Source organism: Grampus griseus (assembly GCF_964374135.1).
Source record: "Grampus griseus genome assembly, chromosome: 10".
Taxonomy (NCBI): Eukaryota; Metazoa; Chordata; class Mammalia; order Artiodactyla; family Delphinidae; genus Grampus; species Grampus griseus.
The window spans coordinates 76,923,065-76,947,808 of NC_139004.1; the positions used below are offsets into that span (position 1 = coordinate 76,923,065).

Genomic DNA, 24,744 nt, shown 5'->3' on the forward strand with positions numbered 1-24,744 from the left:
ACATCTGATGCTGGTCTGCCTCAGCTTACAATACTGCAGTGATTGCCACTGCAAGCCCTGGGGCCTAAAAGCGGTGCCCGTAATTCAGCCTACAGACCCTGGCTGAGGTGGCCTCTAGCACTCCATCTTGGCGGCCCCCCTTGTTCTCCTACCCGCCCCCCCCCCCCCCCCGCTTCAGTGCACTCTCTCCAGAACACATCTGCCCTTGCCCTTGGCCTGGCTAACTCCCCTTCATCCTTCAGCTCCCACCCGAACGTCAGGAAGCCTCCAGAATTCCTGGGCTAGGACAGCTGTTCCCCTGTACCCGTTGTGCTTCCCCTGGCATCACTTTCATTTTATTCTAATTGCTTGGTCATGTGTCTGCTTCTCCCCCTGTAAATTCCTGCCCCACGGGCACAGGGTTGTTCCTGTCTGATGTTCTGCTGCATCCGCCTCCCGTAGCACCGTGCCTGACACACAGTCGGGGCTTGACAGATAGCTGCCTGATGAAAAATTGTGGAGCGAGGGATATCGAGAAATGGGCTGGCACAGTTAGGAAGGCAGTTTATAAACCGCCGGCTGCCCTGCTGTGATTTTTAATCAGAGTGTGCCTCACTTGCCTGCCTCTGTGTCTTTTTACCTGTGAGCTGGGCATAAATCTGGCCCTGCCTGTGCATGAAACAAAGGAGAGCATGAAGGTCCAGTACATTCGAGGAAACCCAGTAAAAACCCTGTAACCCGTTTCTGCTTCACTCCAGGTCTTGCCTCCTTAGCAGTCTCCTCCCAGGGACAGTTATCTCTTTCCTGCTCAGCCCACCTCCTCTCTCTTGGAAACGCAGCCTGATTAGCCCTGCATTTAGTCCATCCAGCAGACGGACGCTTGCGGCTGGCTGCAAGCTGGCCTCGTTTCTGCAGAGCGGGAGGAAACCTTGCTGAGCACGGGTCAGCCTGCAGCCAGCTGGGGATGATTCCGTGGGCTTCTCGCGGTCATAGTGAACCTTCGCTTTCTCGCCGCGTGCCTCTCGTGACCGTCTCTGTGTACCTGGGCTCTTTCTTCCCAGCCTCGCACCGCATCTGAGCTTCATCCGGGCTACCTGGAGATTTCCAGGTGTTGACTCCACAGTTCAAGAGACTAGGTTCTCACTTGAGGCTGCTGGGGACTTGTGAAGATCCTCGGGGCCTGAGAGAGACAGGAGGAGCTGCTGGGGTAAGAGGCACTGGCTGACCCGAGAGAATCCTGGACCATTTCACAAGCTTCCCCGGTTAACCCCTGCACCGGCTGCCGTTGAGTAGCCAACGTGCACTCGCAGGACAGTGAGGCGTGGCGGCCGGTCCGAGAGCTTTTAGAAGGATGGGGAGAGGGGACGGCTGGGAGATGAGATCAAAGGAAAAGCCTTTGAACCATATTTGAGGAGAAACAGGATCTCTGGGGATCTGGGTGGTGGGAACTGGTAGGCAGAGGAGTCTGGGTGCTCCTTCTGGGATGTGCGGTTGCTCAGACTTGGAGTGGCTCGTTGAGATTCTGGGGTGAGAGTACCATTGCCTTAGCTTGAGTCCTGCCCCTCCGCTTGGCCAGGAGCCTATGGGGGGCCCACACTTGGACAGTTGTGCCACCAGGACTGTCTTTTGGGGAGAGGTGGTCTCCCACAGCAGAAATGGGTGCAGTTACTAGAGGAAGGGGTAACAGATGCTAAGCAGACAAAGAAAGACATACCCATTGTGGTCACAGCCGGTCATCTTAGTAAAACCCATCGCTGCCTCCACCCCTCCTGCCTTGGCAAACCTGCAAGGCTCCCCCGCCTCTTTCCACAGGCAAGTTTTGTGCTACATTCCGACTTGAGCACATTCGTTCAGTGTATCCAAAGGCCGCCCAGGGACGGTACGGTTCTTGGAGTGAGGCTGGGTCTCTGTCTTCCGTGCAACTCTTCTTAACAACGTCTTGAACGCTACCTGCAAATCCATCCCACTGGCGATTACAGGGTGCAGCCTGCAGCACAGGTCCCATGTGGCTTGGGACTCGGGGGGAAGCAGTGTGGGCTGCAGGTTGCCCCTCGTCACCAGGTAGCCTTGTTCTCCAGAAACCACCCAAAACTGGAGCAGAAATCCCCATCGCACTCTGGCTCCCCGGCACCCCCCCCCTCGGCTAGCCTCTGCCCTCTAACTGGCGTGGTTTCTCTTTGCAGCAGAAAAGAACACCTCGGGAATGATAAGCCGCCCTTCTCCAGGGAGGATGGAGTGGATCGTCCCTCTGATTGTGGTATCAGCCTTGACCTTCGTGTGCCTCATCCTCCTCATTGCTGTACTAGTTTACTGGAGGTGAGTCAGCCAGGCAGCCCTGACACAGAGGGTGTGGGCGTCGGGTTGTGCTGTCAGCATGCTGCCCTGGCGGGGGGTGGCTGGCCCGAGGGGAGGGGAAGCCCACGGCCTCTTCATTCAGAAAGGTAAGGTTGCTGGAGCGTTTTCTGGTGTCGCCACCTGGGAGATCCGCTCTATCTGCAAGAAGCCGGTGGGATAGAGCCACTACTGAGATGAAGGCGCTCATGATGGGTTTCTAGGATTTAGTGCCAAAGAGGCGACTGCTTGGGAATCAGGGAGATCGAGGTTCAAATCCCAGGCCTGCTACTTGCTGGCAACAAATCCCATTTCCACTTTGAGCTTTAGTTCCTAAACCTGCAAACGGAGTTAATAAGTTTCATAGCATTTCCGGTTTCCCTGAGACCGTGCTTCGCTTTGTCGTATCCGCATAATAGCTCCTCTTGACCTGAAAATTTTTTTCATAGCCCTTTGCTGAAAATTCGGTGATAGGAAAACGTTTATCATGTTATGTGGCATTTAATAGACACAGGATAAAGATGGCTGATGGCAAGTCATCCTTATGTTAGCATCATCCTTGAACTGGTTCTCACTGCTTCCCACGGGAAGCCTGCTAGCAGCTCCTATTTAAAAGTTGTGTGTTTTTTCAGCTACACTCTCTCAGCCAGTTTAACTGAGTGAAGCAGGCTTGGCCCACGCGGCTGGCCTGGCTGCCTTCACCTGTCAGACTGATGTAGGAAGCTTCTGCCCTTTAACAAGCTTCATCAGTGATGAATACGTGTCATATTTCCCTCCCTCCCTCCCTTCTTTCCATTCATTTGATGAATTTTGAGCCCCTGTGGTGTGCCAGACACTCTTCTCTCATGGAGCTTACATCTTAGTGGGGGAGACAGGCAATAAATAAAGCAAACGAGGTGGCGGTAAGTGTATAATGGAGAAAACTAAATCTGGAAAGCAGAGGGGGGATGCTGAGGCTTAGCGGTGAGCGGGCAGAGTGGTTAAGGAAGGCCTACCTGGCGAGTGGTATTTGTCCAAAGACCTAAAGGAGGAAGGAGTCAAATGGGCTCCACCTGGGGCATGTTCCAGGCAGAGGAAACAGCATGTGCAAAGGCCCTGAGGCAGGAGTGCGCCTCGTATGTTCCAGGAATGGCCAAGAGGTGTAGCTGGAGCAGGTGAGAATGGGAGAGAGTGGCAGGAGAGGGCATCAGGAAGAAACAGGATGGAAGGGAGTTGGGTCAGGGACTGCTTTGTGGGCCATTGTAAACACATTGCCTTTGACCCTAAGAGAAGTACTGTTTGGTAGAGAAGTGTTGTGATCTAACTTCAGGATTACTTGGCTGTGCTGCAAAGACCACTGCAGAGGAGCAAGGGGCAGAAGCAGAGAGACCAGGTAGAAGACTACTGAACTGGTCCCAGAAGGAGTGATGGTGTCTCCCGTGAGGGCAGCAGTGCAGGTTGTAGAACTGATTAGATATAGATACATTCTGAAGGTGGGATCAACAGATTGCCGACAGATTGGCCTGTGTCCCTAGGTCTGTTTTCAGTTGGAAAGAACAAGAGAAGAAGGAAGCGTTCATCCGAGGCTCCCCCAGGCGTCTAACTATAGCTGCGTTAGTGCTACAGACCAGCTAGATGATGGGTTATATTGTGTTTCAGGGTGAGCCTGGAAACACTAGACTCACCTCCATGCCGTCCTTTCTCCAGGACAGTGGTTTGCAAACAAATAGTTGTCTGGAGCCTGTTAGTAACTGGGAGGCTGCCTAACGTGGGTTGAACTGAGCACAGAGAGGGAACGAAAGGTCTGCCTGCCCTCCTCTTGGCTCCTTTTGGTGCCATGTGGTTTTAGTTGCAGACTCTCCCCACAAAGGAACACAGAGAACCCACAGCTGCCCCTGGCTGGGTAACCCTAGCAACCCCAGTGTGGAAAAGTTCCTGTTCCAAATAGTTCTAGCAAAAACCTCAGGGTTGTTTCTGGTTGGCCCACCTTGGCTCTCTGCCTACCTGAGAACGGATCACTCTGACCAAAGCAGACCGTGGACATTTGGCCAAGCAGACGTGTTGAGGGCAAGCTGCTTACAGGAAGGGGCTGTGTAATGTCATAAAGAGAGCTTTCAAGACCCTTACATTCAAGGTGTTTTTTCCCATTAGAAATTCACACTGTTTATATTTTTGACAAACTCAGTGAGTCTGAATCAAAACTATAGGGCTCTTTTCACTGCAATTGCAACGGGTTCATGAAACCGTTGGAAGTGAAAGCCAAGGACTCTGAATTGTTTCTCCACTAGTGTCCCTTGCACGATGTGGGTGTTTGCTGATGTTCACAGAGTCCTTTTTGAGCGCCAGCCGCTGTGCCAAGCTCTCGCCAGGCCCCATCTCCTGGGATCCTTACGACACGTTTGTATGTTCCCATCCCCATATTAAAAGTAAGGGGCAGAAGCTCGGGGTGGGGCGCGTGACTCGTGAAGGGTTCTGCAGGAAGTGGTGGGCCCTGGTTTTGAACACAAGATGTCTTCAATCTAGAATCCATGAACTTTTTGAACCCCTGAGATACGTACCTGGTACTACACTGAATCCTGTGGAGGCGGAGCGTGATGGACGTTCAGCTCTAAGTCACGTGGACTTGGGATCCGTGGGCCTGTTGTGCCAGTGCCTTACCGTTAGGCTCGGCTGCTTTCTTTGACCAGGGAAGGGAAAGGGAACCAGCATTTGTTGAAATGCCTGCCGTGGGCGCAGGAGTGTGCATTGTTCTCATCCACTCCTGGTCAGAACCATTTCTGTTCCTGCTGACAGAGAGAGACCTCTTCCAAACTGCCTTAAGCACAGGAAAGAAAGAGCTGGTTGATGCGTGACGTTGGATGTTCCGGAGCATCAGGCCCAGCTCTTTTCGAAAGAACAAGGAAAACGGGGCTCGGCATGTGCTGTGAGCCTCTTTCTCTCTCCCTCTGTCTCTGGGATCTGCACTTTCTCTGTCTGTCTGGTCTTTTCTCTTGGGGAGGCCCTCTGACTGTTTCCACGTGGTGGCCTCTGGCCCATGTTGGACTTACATCCCCCCATCCCAGTGGAAAGGGAATTGCTCTCCTCCAGTAGTGCCAGTTAAACCCCAAGGTGGCATGTCTTAGAACTGACTCGGGGTATTTGCCCGTCCCCAGAGCCCTCTGGCAGCCAGCAGAGATGAAGACTTGTCAGGCCTGGGTCTTACATTTAACTCTGAAGCCCAGAAATGTGGACGTTGCCCTCGAAACCACGTGCATTGAAGGTGGACAAGGGGTGGTTCCCCAAAGGGCCGTCAAGACCCAGAGAGGCGACTGGATGCAGGTGCTAGGCAGACAGAAGAGGGCAGTGCCCCTCCAAAAGCTGAGAAGTCGGAATCAAGGAGGGGAGGGATTTGCACTAAGAAAAGAGAATTCAGACTTGGATAGCAGGGCAAATGCGCGTGTAAATAGCTGGAAAGAAACAAGGCAGGCGTGTGAGCTCAGCGCGGCCAGCCTGGGGTTCTCACTAGGACTCTGGTGTCACACGTGTGTGTGTCATGCCCTGGAAAAATGAGGGGTGCTTTCAATCCTGTCTCAAGTGCAGGATTATTAAAGAGTGCATGCAGGAGTTTAGAAGGTTCAGCTCAGAGTTCTGCTATGGAATAATAAAGCTATTTTACTCTTCTGTGGGCATTGGAGCCCCTTGCAGCTCCCATTCGGCAAGCGCTTGTGGAGTTCCTGCCGCACGCTGTGCTGGGCCTGGTGATTTAGGGTTCATGGCCCTTCCCTCAAGGCCCTCACGGTCCCCTGGGCGACACAGTCAGGGAAACAAAGACTACAGCGAGTGTACGGACAGCAGTGAGCCCAAGTTGCTGTGACAGCACGCAGGCAGGACTTGCAGCAGGCCGGGGGGGCGGAGTGGAGTCAGACAAGGCTCCCTGGGGGAGCTGAGGCATGAGCTGGGCCTTGAAGCACAGCGGTCCCCAGCCAGTGAAGGAGGTGTGGCGCTGGAGAGAGAGAACCCGGCCTCTCGTAAGCAGGCACCTGTGGTTCAGTGTTGCTGGAACAAAGCATGAGGACAGGAGGGGCCCAATCACGAAGGCCCCGATGCCACTGTCATATCCTGAGAGTGATGGAAACGTATGAAGGGCCAAAGCTGCGAGAGGGCAAGACGAAAAGCGGCAAACACTGGGAAGTGAAGTACGAACACAGGCCAGAGTCAGACAGCCTGGATTTGGGGCCAGGCATTACCAGTCCCTCACCGTGTGGGTCGCCTTAGAGCATATATTTCTAACGGGAATGTGATCATCCCCAAAGCGGTGAAAATGGGTTTGGGGAAGGTGAAAAAACTTTTTGTATATCAAGCATAGATATACACACACACACACACACACACACACACACACACACACACACGTATCTAGTACATACACAGATATGCAGTTTGTCATTGATATTAAAATTTCATTGGGAGGGTGTGATTAGGGAAAAAAAGTCTATAAAGGCCCCTTAGGGGAGGTGCCTATGAAAAAAAGGGGGAGAAACACTACCTTAGACAAGACTCCTCCATCACCTTCAGCGTCCTCCTCTGCAAAATAGAGTTAAGATATGTGCCAGTGAGTTCACGTGAGGATTAGGTCTGAGCACCAGGAAATGTTCATTCCAGTGCCCGGCAGAAGGTGAACATCAGATCCCTGACTGTAGAGAAAAATACAAATTCAATTCTGGGTCCTGCTGTGCCTAAAGAGAAGTCATTGTTCTCGAATAAAGAAAATCAGGTTTACAGATCTAAACAGATGCTGTCCCGGACATGTAATCATATCGTAGGACTGCACACAATTCCCAATTATATGTTCACTGCTTAACACATGGCTTGAAAATAACTTTCGGAATTTCCTTCTAGAATTCCTTCTTTTGCGTGATCTCAGTTGTGCAAAGTACTTATCCTAGAAATAGCTGAAAGTTGCCTGTTGGGAGCTAAGGATAGTAGAAATGTAGGTGAACCTACCGAGCAGAACCACTTTGGGCCAAAAAAGGGAAGTGCGGGGCTTCCCTGGTGGCGCAGTGGTTGAGAGTCTGCCTGCCGATGCAGGGGACGCGGGTTCGTGCCCCGGTCCAGGGAGATCCCATATGCCGCGGAGCCTGTGCGTCCGGAGCCTGTGCTCCGCAACGGGAGAGGCCACAACAGTGAGAGGCCCGCGTATCGCGCAAAAAAAAAAAAAAAAAGGGAAGGGCGACCATAAAGCTAATGATTGGTTTGGGTGATACTCTTAATGGGCTTGGAGACAATCCCAGAGGAGCTCACCCTAAGTAACTAAAGATGTGACCCCACCCACGGCCCTGTCCCTTCCGAAACAACACTGAGGCAGGGTGCTCAGCCTGGGCAGCGCTGGCATCAGCTGCTAGAGCTGCTGCAGGAGATACCCCCACCCCACCCCAGCCCGCCACCCAGTGGCGTAACCACACGAAGCTGAGTCCTCACCGTGTGAAGTCTGAGGGGGTTTGGGCAGCCCTTTCCCACCTGGGGTGGAGAAAAAATTGATAGAAAAATCGACAAGGCACCTAGCTTTCAACTGCACGGCCCGGGAGTGTAATCCTCCACTCCTGTTTGCTCCCCATTGGCCACAGATGGCCCCTCAGCCCCAAGGACACACGATAAGTTGGGGAGCGCACTGATATTCGTGGAGCACAGCCAGAAGTATCCTTAAATATTTAGGCCCTTTGGCATCATTGGGTTAAGAGTATGTTTCCTGAAAGGGACCTCTTTGGAGGCCAATTGTTAGTCTCATTACATCACATTTGGCCAAAACTAAAAAATATAGGTAGAGACCTCGTATATTTCTGGTCAACTGGAAGATATACAGAAGTCTTTTGGGAGCTATTTGAGCAGCATTTTTACAGGCAGCAACATGAGTTTGTGGGAGAAGTTTATTTTGAAATACGGTTGGCTGAGATGTTACAGGTAAGGTCTCTCTCCGAGTCTCCTTGCAAAGGTCTGCCTTGAAGAGATGTAGTAAAATCTGTAACAATGCAGAAGGTGCTGTAAAGCTAGGAAGAAACATGCAGAGCGTTTTGGCACCAGGGTCAGGGCGGTGGGACAGCTAATAAAGATAAAATCAAGGAAAAATCAATAAGCACTTACCACTTGCCTCCTTTTATAAGTGGTGCCCTGTGTGTGCCTTTTAAACAGTGTAACCCATACCAACATGCGACGGTGCAGAGCTGTAATCGTTTCAGTTGAAATGAGGGAGAAGAAATCAATTCAGTACTTTTTAAAGTGTGCCATTTTGGCCCTGTTCCCGAAGATGGTAACAAAACGCACCTTTTGAATGACTACAGTCAGAAAGGCCGTTCCAAGAGCTCCAGCCCCCCGTCTTACCAAGACAAGCTGTTATATGGCATTAATGTGCTGACGTTCTTGAAAAAGACTTGGAGCAGCACAGCTGCTGCCACTCAGAAGAGGAAATTTTGGAGAAGGTTTCTTTGTGATTTTTATAATTTGAGGTTGATGCTGGGAAAAGAGCTCTATACAGGGTGTCCAGTCCATATGCTGGGGCATGCAACTTGTTTATTTATTAACTTGTTCCATAGAATACCTTAGCAACTGTGAGCGAGACATGAGCGTCCACTTCGAATTGTCAGTATTGTGAAGATATTTTTAATTCTTTTTTTTCCTGTACTCTTGAGGAAAATTGCTTTGAAGGTAGCTCTTCTCTCTCTGATGAGCAAAGAAAGTCTTACCCTGACATGGCTTCATATATCTTAAGGCCTGAACAGCCAAGAATCTCTTCTTGAGTATTCACCATAATACACATGTGCTAAGCGGATTGACATTCGAATCCTTGGAATTATTACATCCATTTTGCAGATCAGAAAACTGAGGCTTGGTAAAATCATAAGTCACAGTGTTAATCTTTGGTGGATCCTGGATTTGAACCTAGCCACTCTGACTTCATTGCCCACTGTGTTAATCATTACATTGTTTTGCCTAGACGGGGAATAGCTTGTCTGGAGGCATTTACTTCCTTCCACAGCCTGTTTTTGTAGCACATGTTTGTGTGTTGAAAAGATGCTATGTTTTGGATTTGCCAAAAACACAAAGGAGAAAACTTGAGGACCAACTATATGTATTTTCAAATGTTTTAGAAGCCAAATAGATTTTGATGTTGAATAATATCACCTGTCTGTTCTGTTCTTAGTTCCAGCTAATCAGTGCTATCGTACCTTGATGACAAATTGAGCATCTTATTGACCGTAATTCTAGCTTGGGAAAGAACTTTCCAGAAGTATAAAACAGCTTTTCTTCTCACACTCAGATAGGGCTGAGCTAACTACACAGACTCTGGAACAGAAAATGGAAACTCAAAGTGGGAATTGTAACATCTAACCCAGGTTTGTTGCAGTTTGGTATTAGAAGGATTTCACTTTCTGATCTGAGAAATTCACATCCCTCTTCAGCCCATGACTGAGCTGTCTGTATATTCCGTGGTAAATCAGTCAACACCAATTTAGCTTCATAGGCAGATAGAAGAAGGTCTCTCTTTTACTCTCATCTTTAGATGTTCAGAAATTTTGCCCTCTGTTGGTGTCTCCTCATTAAGAATGCTGTTCATGAAATCAAGTGCATTGTGTTGACACTGCAATTTTTCTCTTCCCTGGATGTTCGGGGGAGACAGCGTAGTAAATAGGAAGGGACACAAACCACAAATGTGTGTGGGTTTTGAGTTGGCATAACCGAGCCTCTGGTACACAAACAGATGCGTGTCAGGTCAAGTGTGGGCAGGCGCTAACACCCTTCTTGATGGAGGAATGGCAGACCACGTGTGCCCAGCGGAGCTCGCATCCCTCCTGGATTCCACAGTAGCAGCCGTGACACTCAGAGCTGCTGTGAGCCGGGCACACGCTCTGCGCCCATCTGCTGTAGCAGCGGGCGCTTCCGTGCGTGCTCTCTGATGACTGGATTTGGTTTAGATGTTTGCCCTCCCCCCCTCCGCCCCAGGAAAGTCGCAAAGGAGATGGTGTAATAGCAGTGATACCTCCCATGCGCGTGACTGTGGACAGATAGCAAGGGGGAAACATTGTCAATCACGACAGTCAATGATGGTGAATTAACATGAAGCAAACATGACATGACTTAATCCTCACAGCAGCCATGGGTGGTGGCCAAGGTGGCGGGGACTGCATCACCTTCTTCCAAGGGAGAAGACAGCGTCCGGAAGCGGGGACTTGCCCAGGATCACAGGCTAGTATGTTTGGGAAGTACAGTTGACCTCTGAACAAGGCATCTTTGAACTTCAGGGGTTGACTTATACTCGGATTTTTTTTCAGCAGTCAGCACTACAGTACTATACGACCTGTGTTTGGTGGAATCCATGGCCTCACAGATGTGGAGGAAATGTGAATATGAGGGCCAACTACATTATATGCAGATTTTCGACTGTGCAAAGGTCGACACCCTAACCCCCATGTTGTTCAAGAGTCAGCTGTATTCACACCTAGGGCTTTGTTTTGTTTTGTTGACCTAAGACCCTTCACAGCTGGCTCGTGTATTCCTTCCTTCATGTGTTCATTCAAAGACATTTCTCAAGCATCTAGTTTGTGTTGGGCACTGGAGATGCTGCGAGGAGACGGAATTCCTGTCTCAAGGAGCGTGTAGGTTAATGGAGGAGATGAGCAGGTAAACAAAGGTTATCCCAGATAGAGGTCAAAAACTGGCGGCCTCCGGGTCTGTTTTATGTAGCTGACTTCTTGTTTTTTTGGGTTTTTTTAAACATTCCCTCCCTCCCTCCCTCCCTCCCTCCCTCCCTCCCTTCCTTCCTTCCTTCTTTCCTTCCTTCCTTCCTTCCTTCCTTCCTTTTTTGGCTGTGCCATGCAGCACACAGGATCTTAGTTCCCCTACCAGGGATCGAACCCGTGCCCCCTGTAGTGGAAGCGTGGAATCTTAACCGCTGGACTGCCAGGGAAGTCCTGACATCTTGTTTTTTAAAATCTGAATTATTTTGAAAATAGGAAGATTTTGCTTAAAACCCCAGCTGTCTGGGTTCTCGTGATCAACAGGGAGATCGACATCACTGTTCTCACATCCCCTCATGGCACTAGTAGGCTGCACAGAGCCAACTGTGGTCCCCTGCTCGCCAGTCTGCCCGTCTCTGCCCTTCACTTAAATGTGCATTCTTCTATGCAAAATAAAGTCCACTTTTGTGGGCAGGCTCAGGTTCTTTCTGAGGGGATTTGGGGCACATACACAGGCATTGGGTCAGACCAAGCTGCTTTTCTGTATCTCTTGTGAGGGAGGGCATGAGAATCAAAAGATGGGTTTACATGCAATTCAAGTCTAGAAAAAGCCAAGCTTCCCAGTCGTACTTTTTGGTGGCTTTGTGTGATCACCTTTATCTTTTCTGTAAACAGACCACTCACGGGGCCGCCTGTATTCTGGGCATGATTCTTTCTTTTATAAACTGGTAAACTGCCCATTGTCACTCATCTCTCTGGGGAACCTGTACCTGTAGGTATAGTTCAAGAAGGTTTTTTTTTTTTAATCATTAGGAATAACTGTTACAATCCAGCTCGGCAAAGCCTGACAACGTGTGGAGCCAGTGGGGAGAAGAATGCACATTTCATGATGCCGAAACGTGCTTGCCTCGGAGGGTTGAGTTTCTGATGACATGGTGGTGTCTTGCTCTGAGATGCTAGAAGCATGGGGGTAGGGAGCCTCTAGAGACCGCAGCTGTTCCTGAAGATGGACAGCTATTTTTTTCTTTCTCTGGGCAGCTCTGTGCAGGGAGATCTGGGTCACGTGGGCGATCCTAGGCAACTTTTGCTCAATAACTGTTTCCCAAATGGCTACTCGGGGGCCTTTCAGAATTCAGAGAACCGTCCGTTGTTATAGTAACCGGCCCCCTGCTGTCTAGTTGGCCCTGAGATGCCAGTTGAAGCTCTTAGAACCAGGGAACGTGTAGTCACTTAGACAAAAGCAGGGAGAGATTCACCACTAAAGGTTGCCATTTAAACACTATGATACTTAAAAGACAGGATGCACTCTGTTGAGAAGTGAATGGATACATTTTTCAGCCAAGCTGGCTTTTCAGGAAAAGGGAAACTCCTTATAATGTTCAGTCTCTGCTACATAACCAACCCCTTTCTTTGGATTTCTCTGAATTAAGTGTCCTCTCTCCCAGGGCTGATCGGGTCTGTCCTGTCGGGTTGCTCAGGTAGCCCCCTCGATTATTCAGGATGTTAGTTTTATGGCATTTGCTTCTCAGCGGAGTGTTGTCAGTTTACAGGGTGGTAGTTTGAAGCGCCTGTGATTGTGTGTGAGGAGAAACTGCGGAGATAGCCGGCTCCGCTCCAAAATTCCCGAGTGAGTCTGGCAGAATTCAGAGTAGGGCTAAGGGTTGAGAGGAAGTCTAAATATTTTAGGAAGCTGCAAATTTCAAGTTCTTATGAAAATTTGCAAAAACACTCCACACACTCGTGATTTCCTCGGATTAATGTTGGTAGCCGCGCTGAGTATGTGCGTGGTTTTGAGGACAGTTGTTGTAGTTGCAGAATGTACTCAATAGAGGGAGACAAGAAGTTCTGAATTACAGCACCCTCCCCTTCCCTTCCTCACCCCGACACTTTTTAATCATTTTCCCAAGTTTTGATTCCTCCCTAATTTGGTTTCTGCGCCAAGCACTTTTACCCAACTTGGAGTCTAATAATTAACAAAATAAATGAAAGCTTGTATTAAGGGAGAAGAAAAACCTAATAGTTGAGAATTAGAGGATGTCTCTTCCTAGAAGTAGAAAACCACCAAGTAAATCAGAAGTTAACAAATGTTCTTTGAAATCACATAACTTGAATTCAGAGTTCTGCATGGGATTCATTAGAACTTCTAAAAAAGAGAACCTTCCTATATCGGAGTTAATCTTTACTGTTCTATCAGTGGAGTTTGGAAAGAATAGGAATCCTTTCAGTGTGAAATGCTATAGCCCAGGTGGTTTGGGGATTAAATATAATTAAATGAACATTTTCCAGTATGACAGAAGTGCATCTTTCAAATGCTAGAGCCAAGTCTCCAATTCTCAGGTCATTTAAGTTTTAAGGGGAAACGAAATATCAGACTTTATATTTGGTAATAACTTGCCAACTGCTACCTCCACCTTATCTGAGGAGCCCTCGTACTGTTCCACCATCTGTATTGTGAATCAGGAAAGTGTTTGTCCAGAGATGAGAGGAACGCATGGGGAAAAGGCAAAACCCCGGATTGGTCTAACAGCACCGAGTTCAGAGAAATTTGTAGCAGACGGGAGGTTCAAACAGTACCAAATAGATTCCTCCCAAGTTCGATTTATTCCAATGGTATTTTAAACCATCCTGTTTGCAGGGGAGCTTGTCAAAAGTGGAAGGACCAGAGGTCATTATTGGGTTGGTGATATCTTTTTTAAATTTTTTTTAACATCTTTATTGGAGTATAATTGCTTTACAATGGTGTGTTAGTTTCTGCTTGATAACAAAGTGAATCAGCTATACATATACATATATCCCCGTATCTCCTCCCTCTTGTGTCTCCCTCCCACCCTCCATATCCCAACCCTCTAGGTGGTCACAGAGCACCGAGCTGATCTTCCTCTGCTATGTGGCTGCTTCCCACTAGCTATCTGTTTTACATTTAGTAGTGTATATATGTCCATGCCACTCTCTCACTTCACCCCAGCTTACCCTTCCCCCTCCCCATGTCCTACAGTCCATTCTCTACATCTGCGTCTTTATTCCTGTCCTGCCCCTAGGTTCTTCAGACCTTTTTTTTTTTTTTAGATTCCATATATATGTGTTAGCATACGGTATTTGTTTTTCTCTTTCTGACTGCACTCTGTATGACAGACTCTAGGTGCAACCACCTCACTACAAATAACTCAATTTCGTTTCTTTTTATGGCTGAGTAATACTCCATTGTATATATGTGCCACATCTTCTTTATCCATTCATCTGTTGATGGACACTTAGGTTGCTTCCATGTCCTGGCTATTGTAAATAGAGCTTCAGTGAACATTGTGGTACATGACTCTTTTTGAATTATGTTTTCTCAGGGTATATGCCCAGTAGAGGGATTGCTGGGTCATATGGTAGTTCTATTTGTAGTTTTTTAAGGAACCTCCATACTGTTCTCCATAGTGGCTGTATCAATTTACATTCCCACCAATAGCTCAACAGGTTCCCTTTTCTCCACCCTCTCCAGCATTTATTGTTTCTAGATTTTTTGATGATGGCCATTCTCACCAGTGTGAGGAGATACCTCATTGTAGTTTTGATGTGCATTTCTCTGATGATTAGTGATGTTGAGCATCCTTTCATGTGTTTCTTGGAAATCTGTATATCTTCTTTGGAGAAATGTCTATGTAGGTCTTCCACCCATTACCGGATTGGGTTGTTTGTTTTTTTGATATGGAGCTGCATGAGCTGCTTGTAAATTTTAGACATTAATCCATTGTCAGTTGCTTAATTTGCAAATATTTTCTCCCATTCTGAGGGTTGTCTTTTCGTCTTGTTTATGGTTTCCTTTGCTCTGCAAAAGCTTTTCAGTTTTATTAGGTCCCATTCATTTATTTTTGTTTTTATTTCCATTACTCTAGGAGGTGGGTCAAAAAGGATCTTGCTGTGATTTATGTCATAGAGTGCTCTGCCTATGTTTTCCTCTAAGAGTTTGATAGTGTCTGGCCTTACATTTAGGTCTTTAATCCATTTTGAGTTTATTTTTGTGGATGGTGTTAGGGAGTGTTCTAATTTCATTTTTTACATGTAGCTGTCCAATTTTCCCAGCACCACTTATTGCAGAGACTGTCTTTCCTCCATTGTATACTCTTGTCTCCTTTATCAAAAATAAGGTGACCATATGTGCATGGACTTTCTATCCTGTTCCATTGATCGATATTTCTGTTTTTGTGCCAGTACCATACTGTCTTGATTACTGTAGCTTTGTAATATAGTCTGAAGTCCAGGAGCCTGATTCCTCCAGCTCCACTTTTCTTTCTCAAGATTGATTTGGCTCTTCGGGGTCTTTTGTGTTTCCATACAAATTGTGCAATTTTTTGTTCTAGTTCTGTGAAAAATGCCATTGGTAGTTTGATAGGGACTGCATTGAATCTGTAGATTGCTTTGGGTAGTATACTCATTTTCACATTATTGATTCTTCCAATCCAAGAACATAGTATATCTCTCCATCTGTTTGTATCATCTTTAATGTCTTTCATCAGTGTCTTACAGTTTTCTGCATACAGGTCTTTTGTCTCCTTAGGTAGGTTTATTCCTAGGTATTTTTTTCTTTTTGTTGCAATGGTAAATGGGAGTGTTTCCTTAATTTCTCTTTCAGATTTTTCATCATTAGTGTATAGGAATGTAAGAGATTTCTGTGCATTAATTTTGTATCCTGCTACTATACCAAATTCATTGATTAACACTAGTAGTTTTCTGGTAGGATCTTTAGGATTCTCTATGTGTAGTATCATGTCATCTGCAAACAGTGACAGCTTTACTTCTTCTTTTCTGATTTGGAAACCTTTTATTTCTTTTTCTTCTCTGATTGCTGTGGCTAAAACTACTAAAACTATGTTGAATAATAGTGGTGAGAGTGGACAACCTTGTCTTCTCCCTGATCTTAGAGGAAATGCTTTCAGTTTTTCACCATTGAGAATGATGTTCACTGTGGGTTTGTCATATATGGCCTTCATTGTGTTGAGGTAAGTTCCCTCTATGCCTCCTTTCTGGAGGGGTTTTATCATAAATGGGTGTTGAATTTTGTCAAAAGCTTTTTCTGCATCTATTGAGATGATCATATGGTTTTTCTCCTTCAATTTGTTAATATGGTATATCACATTGATTGATTTGCATATATTGAAGGATCCTTGCATTCCTGGGATAAACCCCACTTGATCATGGTGTATGATCCTTTTAATGTGCTGTTGGATTCTGTTTGCTAGTATTTTGTTGAAGATTTTTTCATCTATGTTCATCAGTGATATTGGCCTGTGGTTTTCTTTCTTTGTGACATCTTTGTCTGGTTTTGGTATCAGGGTGACGGTGGCCTCGTAGAATGAGTTTGGGAGTGTTCCTCCCTCTGCTATACTTTGGAAGAGTTTGAGAAGGATAGGTATTAGCTCTTTTCTAAATGTTTGATAAAATTCACCTGTGAAGCCATCTGGTCCTGGGCTTTTGTTTCTTCGAAGATTTTTAATCACAGTCTCAATTTCAGTGCTTGTGATTGGTCTGTTTATACTTTCTCTTTCTTCCTGATTCAGTCTCGGAAGGTTGTGATTTTCTAAGAATTTGTCCATTTCTTCCAGGTTGTCCATTTTGTTGGCATATAGTTGCTTGTAGTAATCTCTCATGATGCTTTGTATTTCTGCAGTGTCAGTTGTTACTTCTCCTTTTTCATTTCTAATTCTATTGATTTGAGTCTTCTCCCTTTTTTTTTTGATGAGTCTGGCTAATGGTTTATCAATTTTGTTTATCTTCTCAAAGAAGCAGCTTGTAGTTTTATTGATCTTTGCTATCGTTTCCTTCATTTCTTTTTCATTTATTTCTGATTTGATCTTTATGATTTCTTTCCTTTTGCTAACTTTGGGGTTTTTTTGTTCTTCTTTCTAGAATTGCTTTAGGTGTAAGTTTAGCTTGTTTACTTGAGAGGTTTCTTGTTTCTTGAGGTAGGATTATATTGCTATAAACTTCCCTCTTAGAACTGCTTTTCCTGCATCCCATAGGTTTTGGGTCATCGTGTTTTCATTGTCATTTGTTTCTAGGTATTTTTTGATTTCCTGTTTGATTTCTTCAGTGATCTCTTGGTTATTTAGTAGTGTATTGTTTAGCCTCCATTTGTTTGTATTTTGTACAGATTTTTTCCTGTAATTGATATCTAGTCTCATAGCATGTGGTCAGAAAAGATACTTGATATGATTTCAATTTTCTGAAATCTATCAAGGCTTGATTTCTGACCCAAGATATGATCTATCCTGGAGATTGTTCATGAGCACTTGAGAAGAAAGTGTATTCTGTTGTTTGTGGATGGAATGTCCTATAAATATCAATTAAGTCCATCTTGTTTAATGTATCATTTAAAGCTTGTGTTTCCTTATTTATTTTCATTTTGGATGATCTGTCCATTGGTGAAAGTGGGGTGCTAAAGTCCCCTACTATGATTGTGTTACTTTTGATTTCCCCTTTTATGGCCTTTAGCATTTGCCTTATGTATTGAGGTGCTCCAGTGTTGGGTGCATAAATATTTACAATTGCTATATCTTCTTGGATTGATCTCTTGATCATTATGTAGTGTCCTCTTTGTCTCTTGTAATAGTCTTTATTTTAAAGTCTTATTTTGTCTGATATGAGAATTGGTACTCCAACTTTCCTTTGATTTCCATTTGCGTGGAATATCTTTTTCCATCCCCTCACTTTCAGTCTGTATGTGTCCCTAGGTCTGAAGTGGGTCTCTTATAGACAGCATATATACGGGTCTTGTTTTGTATCCATTCAGCCAGTCTGTGTCTTTTGGTTGGAACATTTAATCCATTTACATTTAAGGTAGTTATCGATATGTATGTTCCTATTACCATTTTCTTAATTGTTTGGGGTTTGTTATTGTAGGTCTTTTTCTTCTCTTGTGTTTCCTGCCTAGTGAGGTTCCTTTAGCATTTGTTATAAAGCTGGTTAGGTGGTGCTGAATTCTCTTAGCTTTTGCTTGTCGGTAAAGGTTTTAATTTCTCCGTCAAATCTGAATGAGATCCTTGCTGGGTAGAGTAATCTTGGTTGTAGGTTTTTCCCTTTCATCACTTTAAATATGTCCTGCCACTCCCTTCTGGCTTGCTGAGTTTCTGCTGAAAGATCAGCTGTTAACCTTATGGGGATTCCCTTGTGTGTTATTTGTTGTTTTTCCCTTGCTGCTTTTAATATTTTTGTTTGTATTTAATTTTTGATAGTTTGATTAATATGTGTCTTGGCACATTTCTCCTTGGATTTATACTGTATGGGACTCTCTGCGCCTCCTGGACTTTGGTGGCTCTTTCCTTTCCCATGTTAAGGAAGTTTTCAACTATAATCTCTTCAAATATTTTCTCAGTCCCTTTCTGTTTCTCTTCTTCTTCTGGGACCCCTATAATTTGAATGTTGATGAGTTTAATGTTGTCCCAGAGGTCTCTGAGACTGTCCTCAATTCTTTTCATTCTTTTTTCTTTATTCTGCTCTGCAGTAGTTATTTGCACTATTTTATCTTGCAGGTCACTTATCCATTCTTCTGCCTCAGTTATTCTGCTATTGGTCCCTTCCAGAGAATTTTTAATTTCAGTTATTGTGTCGTTCATCATTGTTTGTTTGCTCTCTAGTTCTTCTACGTCCTTGTTAAACGTTTGTTGTATTTTCTCCGTTCTATTTCCAAGATCTTGGATCACCTTTACTATCATTACTCTGAATTCTTTTTCAGGTAGACTGCCTAGTTCCTCTTCATTTGTTTGGTCTGGTGAGTTTTTACCTTGCTCCTCCATCTGCTGTGTGTTTCTCTGTCTTCTCATTTTGCTTAACTTACTGTGTTTGGGGTCTCCTTTTCACAGGATGCAGATTCGTAGTTCCCGTTGTTTTTGGTGTCTGCCCCCAGTGGCTACGGTTGGTTCAGTGGGTTGTGTAGGCTTCCTGGTGGAGGGGACTGGTGCCTGTGTTCTGGTGGATGAGGCTGGATCTTGTCTTTGTGGTGGGCAGGACCACGTCCTGTGGTGTGTTTTGGGGTATTTGTGACCTTATTATGATTTTAGGCAGCCTCTCTGCTAATGGGTGGGGTTGTATTCCTGTCTTGCTAGTTGTTTTGCCTAGGGTATCCAGCACTGTAGCTTGCTGGTCGTTGAGTGGAGCTGGGTCTCAGCGTTGAGATGGAGATCTCTGGAAGAGCTTTTGCCGTTTGATATTATGTGGATCCAGGGTGTCTCAGGTGGACCAGTGTCCTGAACTCAGCTCTTCCACCTCAGAGGCACAGGCCTGACACCCAGCCGGAGCACCAAGACTCTGTCAGCCACATGGCTTAGAAGAAAAGGGAGAAAAAAAGAAACAAAGAAAGAAAGAAAGAGAAAAATCAAGTTATTAAAATGAAACATAAAAAATTATTAAAAATAAAGAAAAAATTAAAAAGTAATAAAAAAGAAAGAAAGAAGAGAGCAACCAAACAAAAAACAAATTCACCAGTGATAACAAGTGCTAAAAAACTACACTTAAAAAAAAAATTAAAAAAAGGACAGAGAGAACCCTAGGACAAATGGTAAAAGCAAAACTATACAGAGAAAATCACACTCCACCTCCTTAATTTGGGATGATTCGTTGTCTATTCATGGATTCCACAGATGCAGGGTACAGCAAGTTGATTGTGGAGCTTTAATCCGCTGCTCCTGAGGCTGCTGGGAGAGATTTCCCTTTCTCTTCTCTGTTCGCACAGCTCCCGGGGCTCAGCTTTGGATTTGGCCCCGCCTCTGCGTGTCGGTCACCCGAGGGCGTCTGTTCTTCGCTCAGACAGGACAGAGTTAAAGGAGCCGCTGATTCGGGGGCCCTGGCTCACTCAGGCCGCGGGGAGGGAGGGGTACGGATGTGGGACGAGCCTGCGGCGGCAGAGGCCGGCGTGACACTGCACCAGCCTGAGGCGCGCTGTGTGTTCTCCCGGGGAAGTTGTCCCTGGATCCCGGGACCCTGGCAGTGGCGGGCTGTACAGGCTCCCGGGAGGGGAGGTGTGGATAGTGACCTGTGCTCGCACACAGGCTTCTTGGTGGCGGCAGCAGCAGCCTTAGCATCTCATGCCCGTCCCTGGGGTCCGTGCTGATAGCCGCGGCTCGCGCCCGTCTCTGGAGCTCGTTTAGGCTGTGCTCTGAATCCCCTCTCCTCGCGCACCCCGAAACAACGGTCTCTTGCCTCTTCGGCAGCTCCAGACTTTTTCCCGGACTCCCTCCCGGCTAGTTGTGGTGCACTAGCCCCCTTCAGGCTGTGTTCACGCAGCCAAGGTTTGTGATATCTTTACCTTCCATTAACACCAGGGATGATAGAGGTTTCTAATACCTAAAGACAGCTTTTTAAGAGCACAGTTCCCATTTCGCATTTCTTATCTCAGCATAAAAGACCTTAACAAGCCCAGATATCATTGTGTGTAACCTTTCCCTATGGAACATGCCCCCAGTGAGGCCTAATGGTGGGGTTTGTCTGTGATAGGTGGGAGGGGGGAATTGGTGGAACTCTTGGTGGCCATTTGAAAATATTGTCTGCTACACCTGTTCTCTTTTGTTTTTTGTCCATTTAGAGGGTGTAACAAAATAAAGTCCAAGGGCTTTCCCAGACGTTTCCATGAAGTGCCTTCTTCTGGGGAGAGAGGAGAGAAGGGGAGCAGGTGAGGGGCAGTCAAGCTTAAGGTGGGGGAGGGGGGTCTCTTTGGCCGGGACTGGTTTGCCGGATTTTTGTTCTGTTGCCATGGGGATTAAAGCCCGCTAGACAGCACGGTGCTGAAACTCACCTGTTCTACCCCAGCTCCCAAAAGTATGACTTGCAAATGCCAGTGCAGCTTGCAGGTAGCTGGTAGCAACTAAACTTATGTCCTACGCGTGCTTGCTTTGCTTGATTTTGCCACTTGGGGGGATGTTTTCTGTTTCTAGGATGGGGGTGCGTTCTGTGTTTATGTGTCTGTATGTCTGTTGCATCCATTTTCTTTCTGAAATTTCAGATGTTTGCATGTTTGAGAGTTTTATAACAGAACAGTTTATGCATGCGTTTAGCCTTATAAGTGAAAAATGCCTTGTAGAAACCTAAATTTGTAGAAGAGTTAAAGACGACGACTAGGAAGGGAAGAACAAGTAAATGGGGTTATATCGTGTGTTTTTCCATAAGAAGGCTAAAATTTTAAAAAATAAATAAAAGTTCTAGATAGCTTGAATACTTGAAAAAATTATTGTCCTGGCAAGATTTATAATAAACCTTTAGAATTCGGGATTATGTAATTTTAATCACCACACATGAGCCCTTGATAATACTTTTGTAAGGCTTATCTAGGCAAACTGCTTAATATGGTAATTAATACTTTAATATTAAATGGCCAATTAGGATAATTCACTAGTTAATATTTTGTTGTGAGTAGTCCTTTATTACTTTCAATGAACCAATTTATTGAATTTACATTAGAATTTTTACATGGAATTATTTGTCTCCATTGGTTGTGGGTAAATCAGATTATTAGATGAAATTGTAGATATCCACCCACTATAATCAGGGATACCTATGAGACGTATACCTATCTTAAGATGGTATAGTATAAGAATTATGGAAGATTAATGAGAAATTCTATGATCCATCTTCTTTTAAGGTCAACGGTGCAATTTTGGCCTTTTAGAGAAAGGCAGTAACTGCTGACTCTGGTAATGTAATTATTCTTTCTATGATCTCTTTTTACTTATTGAAGTCTTCAATTTTGAATCACATTTTCAACACTCCAAGGGTAAAAACTGAAAGAGAAACCCCTCTGTACAAGCTTTCGATTCAAAGATCTAATCTTAAGAGGGAGACCTTGAACATCAATTAAATGCCTACCTTTTATGCCCAGTTCATTATAAATATAATGTGGTTTTGACTGTAACACTTTTAAAAGCCAGCATTACCTCGTGGATGGCACAAAGATAAATGCTCTTCCAATTTCTAAGTCCTTTCCAGAAATGATGCCGTAGCCAAGTGGACCGTTAGACTGTTACTAAGTCTAATTTTTGTACTTGGCCCCAAATGTGGGAGTGTGCTCGTTAGAGATATATTTTAGATCCTGAGAGGCTATGTTTTGTTATAAAGCACTTCAGTCCCTCTGGTATCTTCTGTACTTCTGAGTGCCAGAAGCTTGGGGGAAGCACAGTTTTATGTAGGTCTAGAAGTTGAGAACTATCTTGGGAAACTACAAGTATTTATAGAATTCACCTACTTGTGAATCATGTCTTTGACTTTACTTTTTTTAATAGAATTAGGAACTAAGACAGACCTTGGCTCAGGGAGTTGTGAGCTCTCACTGCAGCTCTACCTCCTCCTGGCTCTGTGACCTTGAGTTACTTCCCGAAGCCCTCTGAGCCTCAACTGACTCATCTAGAAAATGGGTCTAGTAATCGTTCCTTGTCGCAGGGCTGTGAAGAGTAAATGAGGTAATAGGTGTAAAATGCTTAGTGCGTGAAATTTATTACCCCATTAGAAGATGAGGGAACCGGGGCTCTGAGAAGTTACTTGTCGGGGCCACCCTGCTCAGGTGGCCGAGTGGGGACTGCCACCCCTGTGATCTGAGTCCTTAGTGATGCCGCCTCTCCTCACTGCCCCACGTGCTGTGCTGACTTCTCCATGGTGAAGATATGGGCCTGGTAAAGACGTATTCTCAAGTCTCCGCTCTTCTCTGCTGGCTACCCTGCCATACTCTCTCCCTCCAGAGCCTGCCATTCCTCACTCCTCCTGAGGGTTCTGTGTCCTGAAGACCTCCAGCCAGCCCACTTTCCCCTCCCCTCCCCCTACTCTATCCCCAGGAGCTTTTGTGGAGCCCCCTGACCCAGTTGCATCCTTTGCTGCTCTATAGGAAGCCTTCCAGGGGACAGGGGGGCCCTGTTCCTCTTGGCCCCTTTGTCTAACCTCACTGGCCTTAACCACTCCTCTCCCACGTCAGGAGGGAGGGAGGGTCAGTGCAGTCCAAGGGTGGACAGAATCACCAAGCAGGACCAAGCCTGTAAGAAGGGATTGCTGATTATCTCCCCAGAAGGGGGAAGAAAAAGCAATAAAAATCAGACCCAAGTATTTACTTTTCCAAAAAAGTTGTAAATTTTTCAATGTTTTAGGATTTTGAATAGGTAATACTTGACATGGGTCAAAAGTCAAAAAGTGTAAAATTATATAGACTCCGAGATCTCCATGCCATCACCCACCCACCAAACCCTGCTTCCTACCCCATCATGAACAGGTAACCACTACTACTAGGTAATTGTCTATTCTTAAAGGTTGCTGTGTGTGTGTGTGTGTGTGTGTGTGTGTGTGTGTGTGTGTGTTTGAACCTATATCCCCTTATCTCCTTTTACAGAGGAGAATACTGCATACACTGTCATAAACCTTCTTTTTTCATGTGATTTTTCTCTATGCGTATATAGTTTTCTCATTCTTTTTTTTACAGAAGCACGGTATTTTTTTGTATAGTTGTGTCGTGATTTGTTTAACTAGTCTCCCGTGGCTGTCATTTTGGTTGTTCTCAGGTCTTCTGTTATGACAAACAATAGTGTGGTGAATAACTTTATATGTTATTTTGCAAGTGGATGAGTCTATTTGTAGGATAAATTCAAGAAATTGGCTGTTTTACGAGCTACGTGCATTTGTAATTTTGATAGATGGTGACACATTGCTCTCCCTGGGGAGACACCAAGGCGGGCTTCTACTAGCAATGCATGAGCCTGCCTATTTCCCTACAGCTTTTCCAGCACAGGGTGTTGTCAAACTTTGGCACTTTTGCTAACCTTATAGGTGAAAAAAAATGGTGTCTTAGTGTAGTTTTAATAAAGTGTTCTCTGTTATTGTAGGTGAGGCTAAACATCTTTCACATGTCTGTGCCATTTGTATTTCTTTTTCTGTAAATTGTTTTATCTTTTGCTCATTCTTCCTTTGCATTGTCAGTCGTTTTCTATTTAAGAGAGCGCTCTCTTGTCAGCAATCTGGGTTGCAGATTTTTTTTTCCTAATTTGTGGTTTGTCTTTTAACTGTGTTTATGCTGCTTCTTTCATGTTGATATAATTGGATTTATCCATAAATTTCTTCTTTGGTTTCTGAGTTTTGAGTCGTCATTAGAAAATCTTTCCCCATTCTGAGGTTACTTTTTTTAAGGTACTTTTATGGCTTCAAATTTTAATGTGAAATTCTTAAATCATTTGGAATTTAACCTGGTTGATGGTATGATGTCTGAATCAACTTTTTTTTTCCCCAGATGGTCCCAGGTATTTAAAAAGTACTGCAATCTGGGGCTGTTTAGTGAAGAAGCACGTAATACCTCACTAGATCCTTAAAATAAGACTCTTACAGCAAAAGCCTGACTGACTTCAGTTCAGTTAGTATGTTAATGAAATAAGTAGTTGCCAAAGGTTTTCACCAGACCATTTTATGATACAGATACTGAATCATATGTGCAATAAATAAAATGTGAATTTCCAAAATAAGTTGGACCCATCCGGTCCCCGTTAACCCTCCCAGTCAGTGGGGAATTGTGTCAGGGCTCTAAAAGAGCGGCAAGATAAGGTGCAGAGTTCCTGAAGCCTCAGTCCAGAAATGGAGAACATTCCAGGCCAGGGTCCTAACTAAATGGGAGATGACTTCAAAGCCTTCTTTCAGGGTAACAGCTGGGAGTGTTGGCAAGGACTGCCCAGAGCTCACTTCCTTAAAACCAGCTGGAACATACAAACTGCCCTGTTCAGGTTCTCAGTCTTGTCAAAATGTGGTTTAT

General features: G+C 45.3%; 1 protein-coding gene across 2 annotated transcripts in view; it reads left to right on the forward strand.

The window, feature by feature from the left end:
- PTPRG (protein tyrosine phosphatase receptor type G) overlaps nt 1-24,744 on the forward strand; it is a 732,636-nt gene that overhangs the window by 643,065 nt on the left and 64,827 nt on the right. Inside the window, exons 13-14 of one of the 2 annotated variants that reach the window (XM_082663439.1) lie at nt 2,166-2,295; nt 20,560-20,646. In XM_082663439.1, the coding sequence (XP_082519565.1) occupies nt 2,166-2,295; nt 20,560-20,646 (217 nt within the window). The remainder of the gene's footprint in view (nt 1-2,165; nt 2,296-20,559; nt 20,647-24,744) is intronic. The other variant, XM_082663438.1, reaches the window with a different exon arrangement.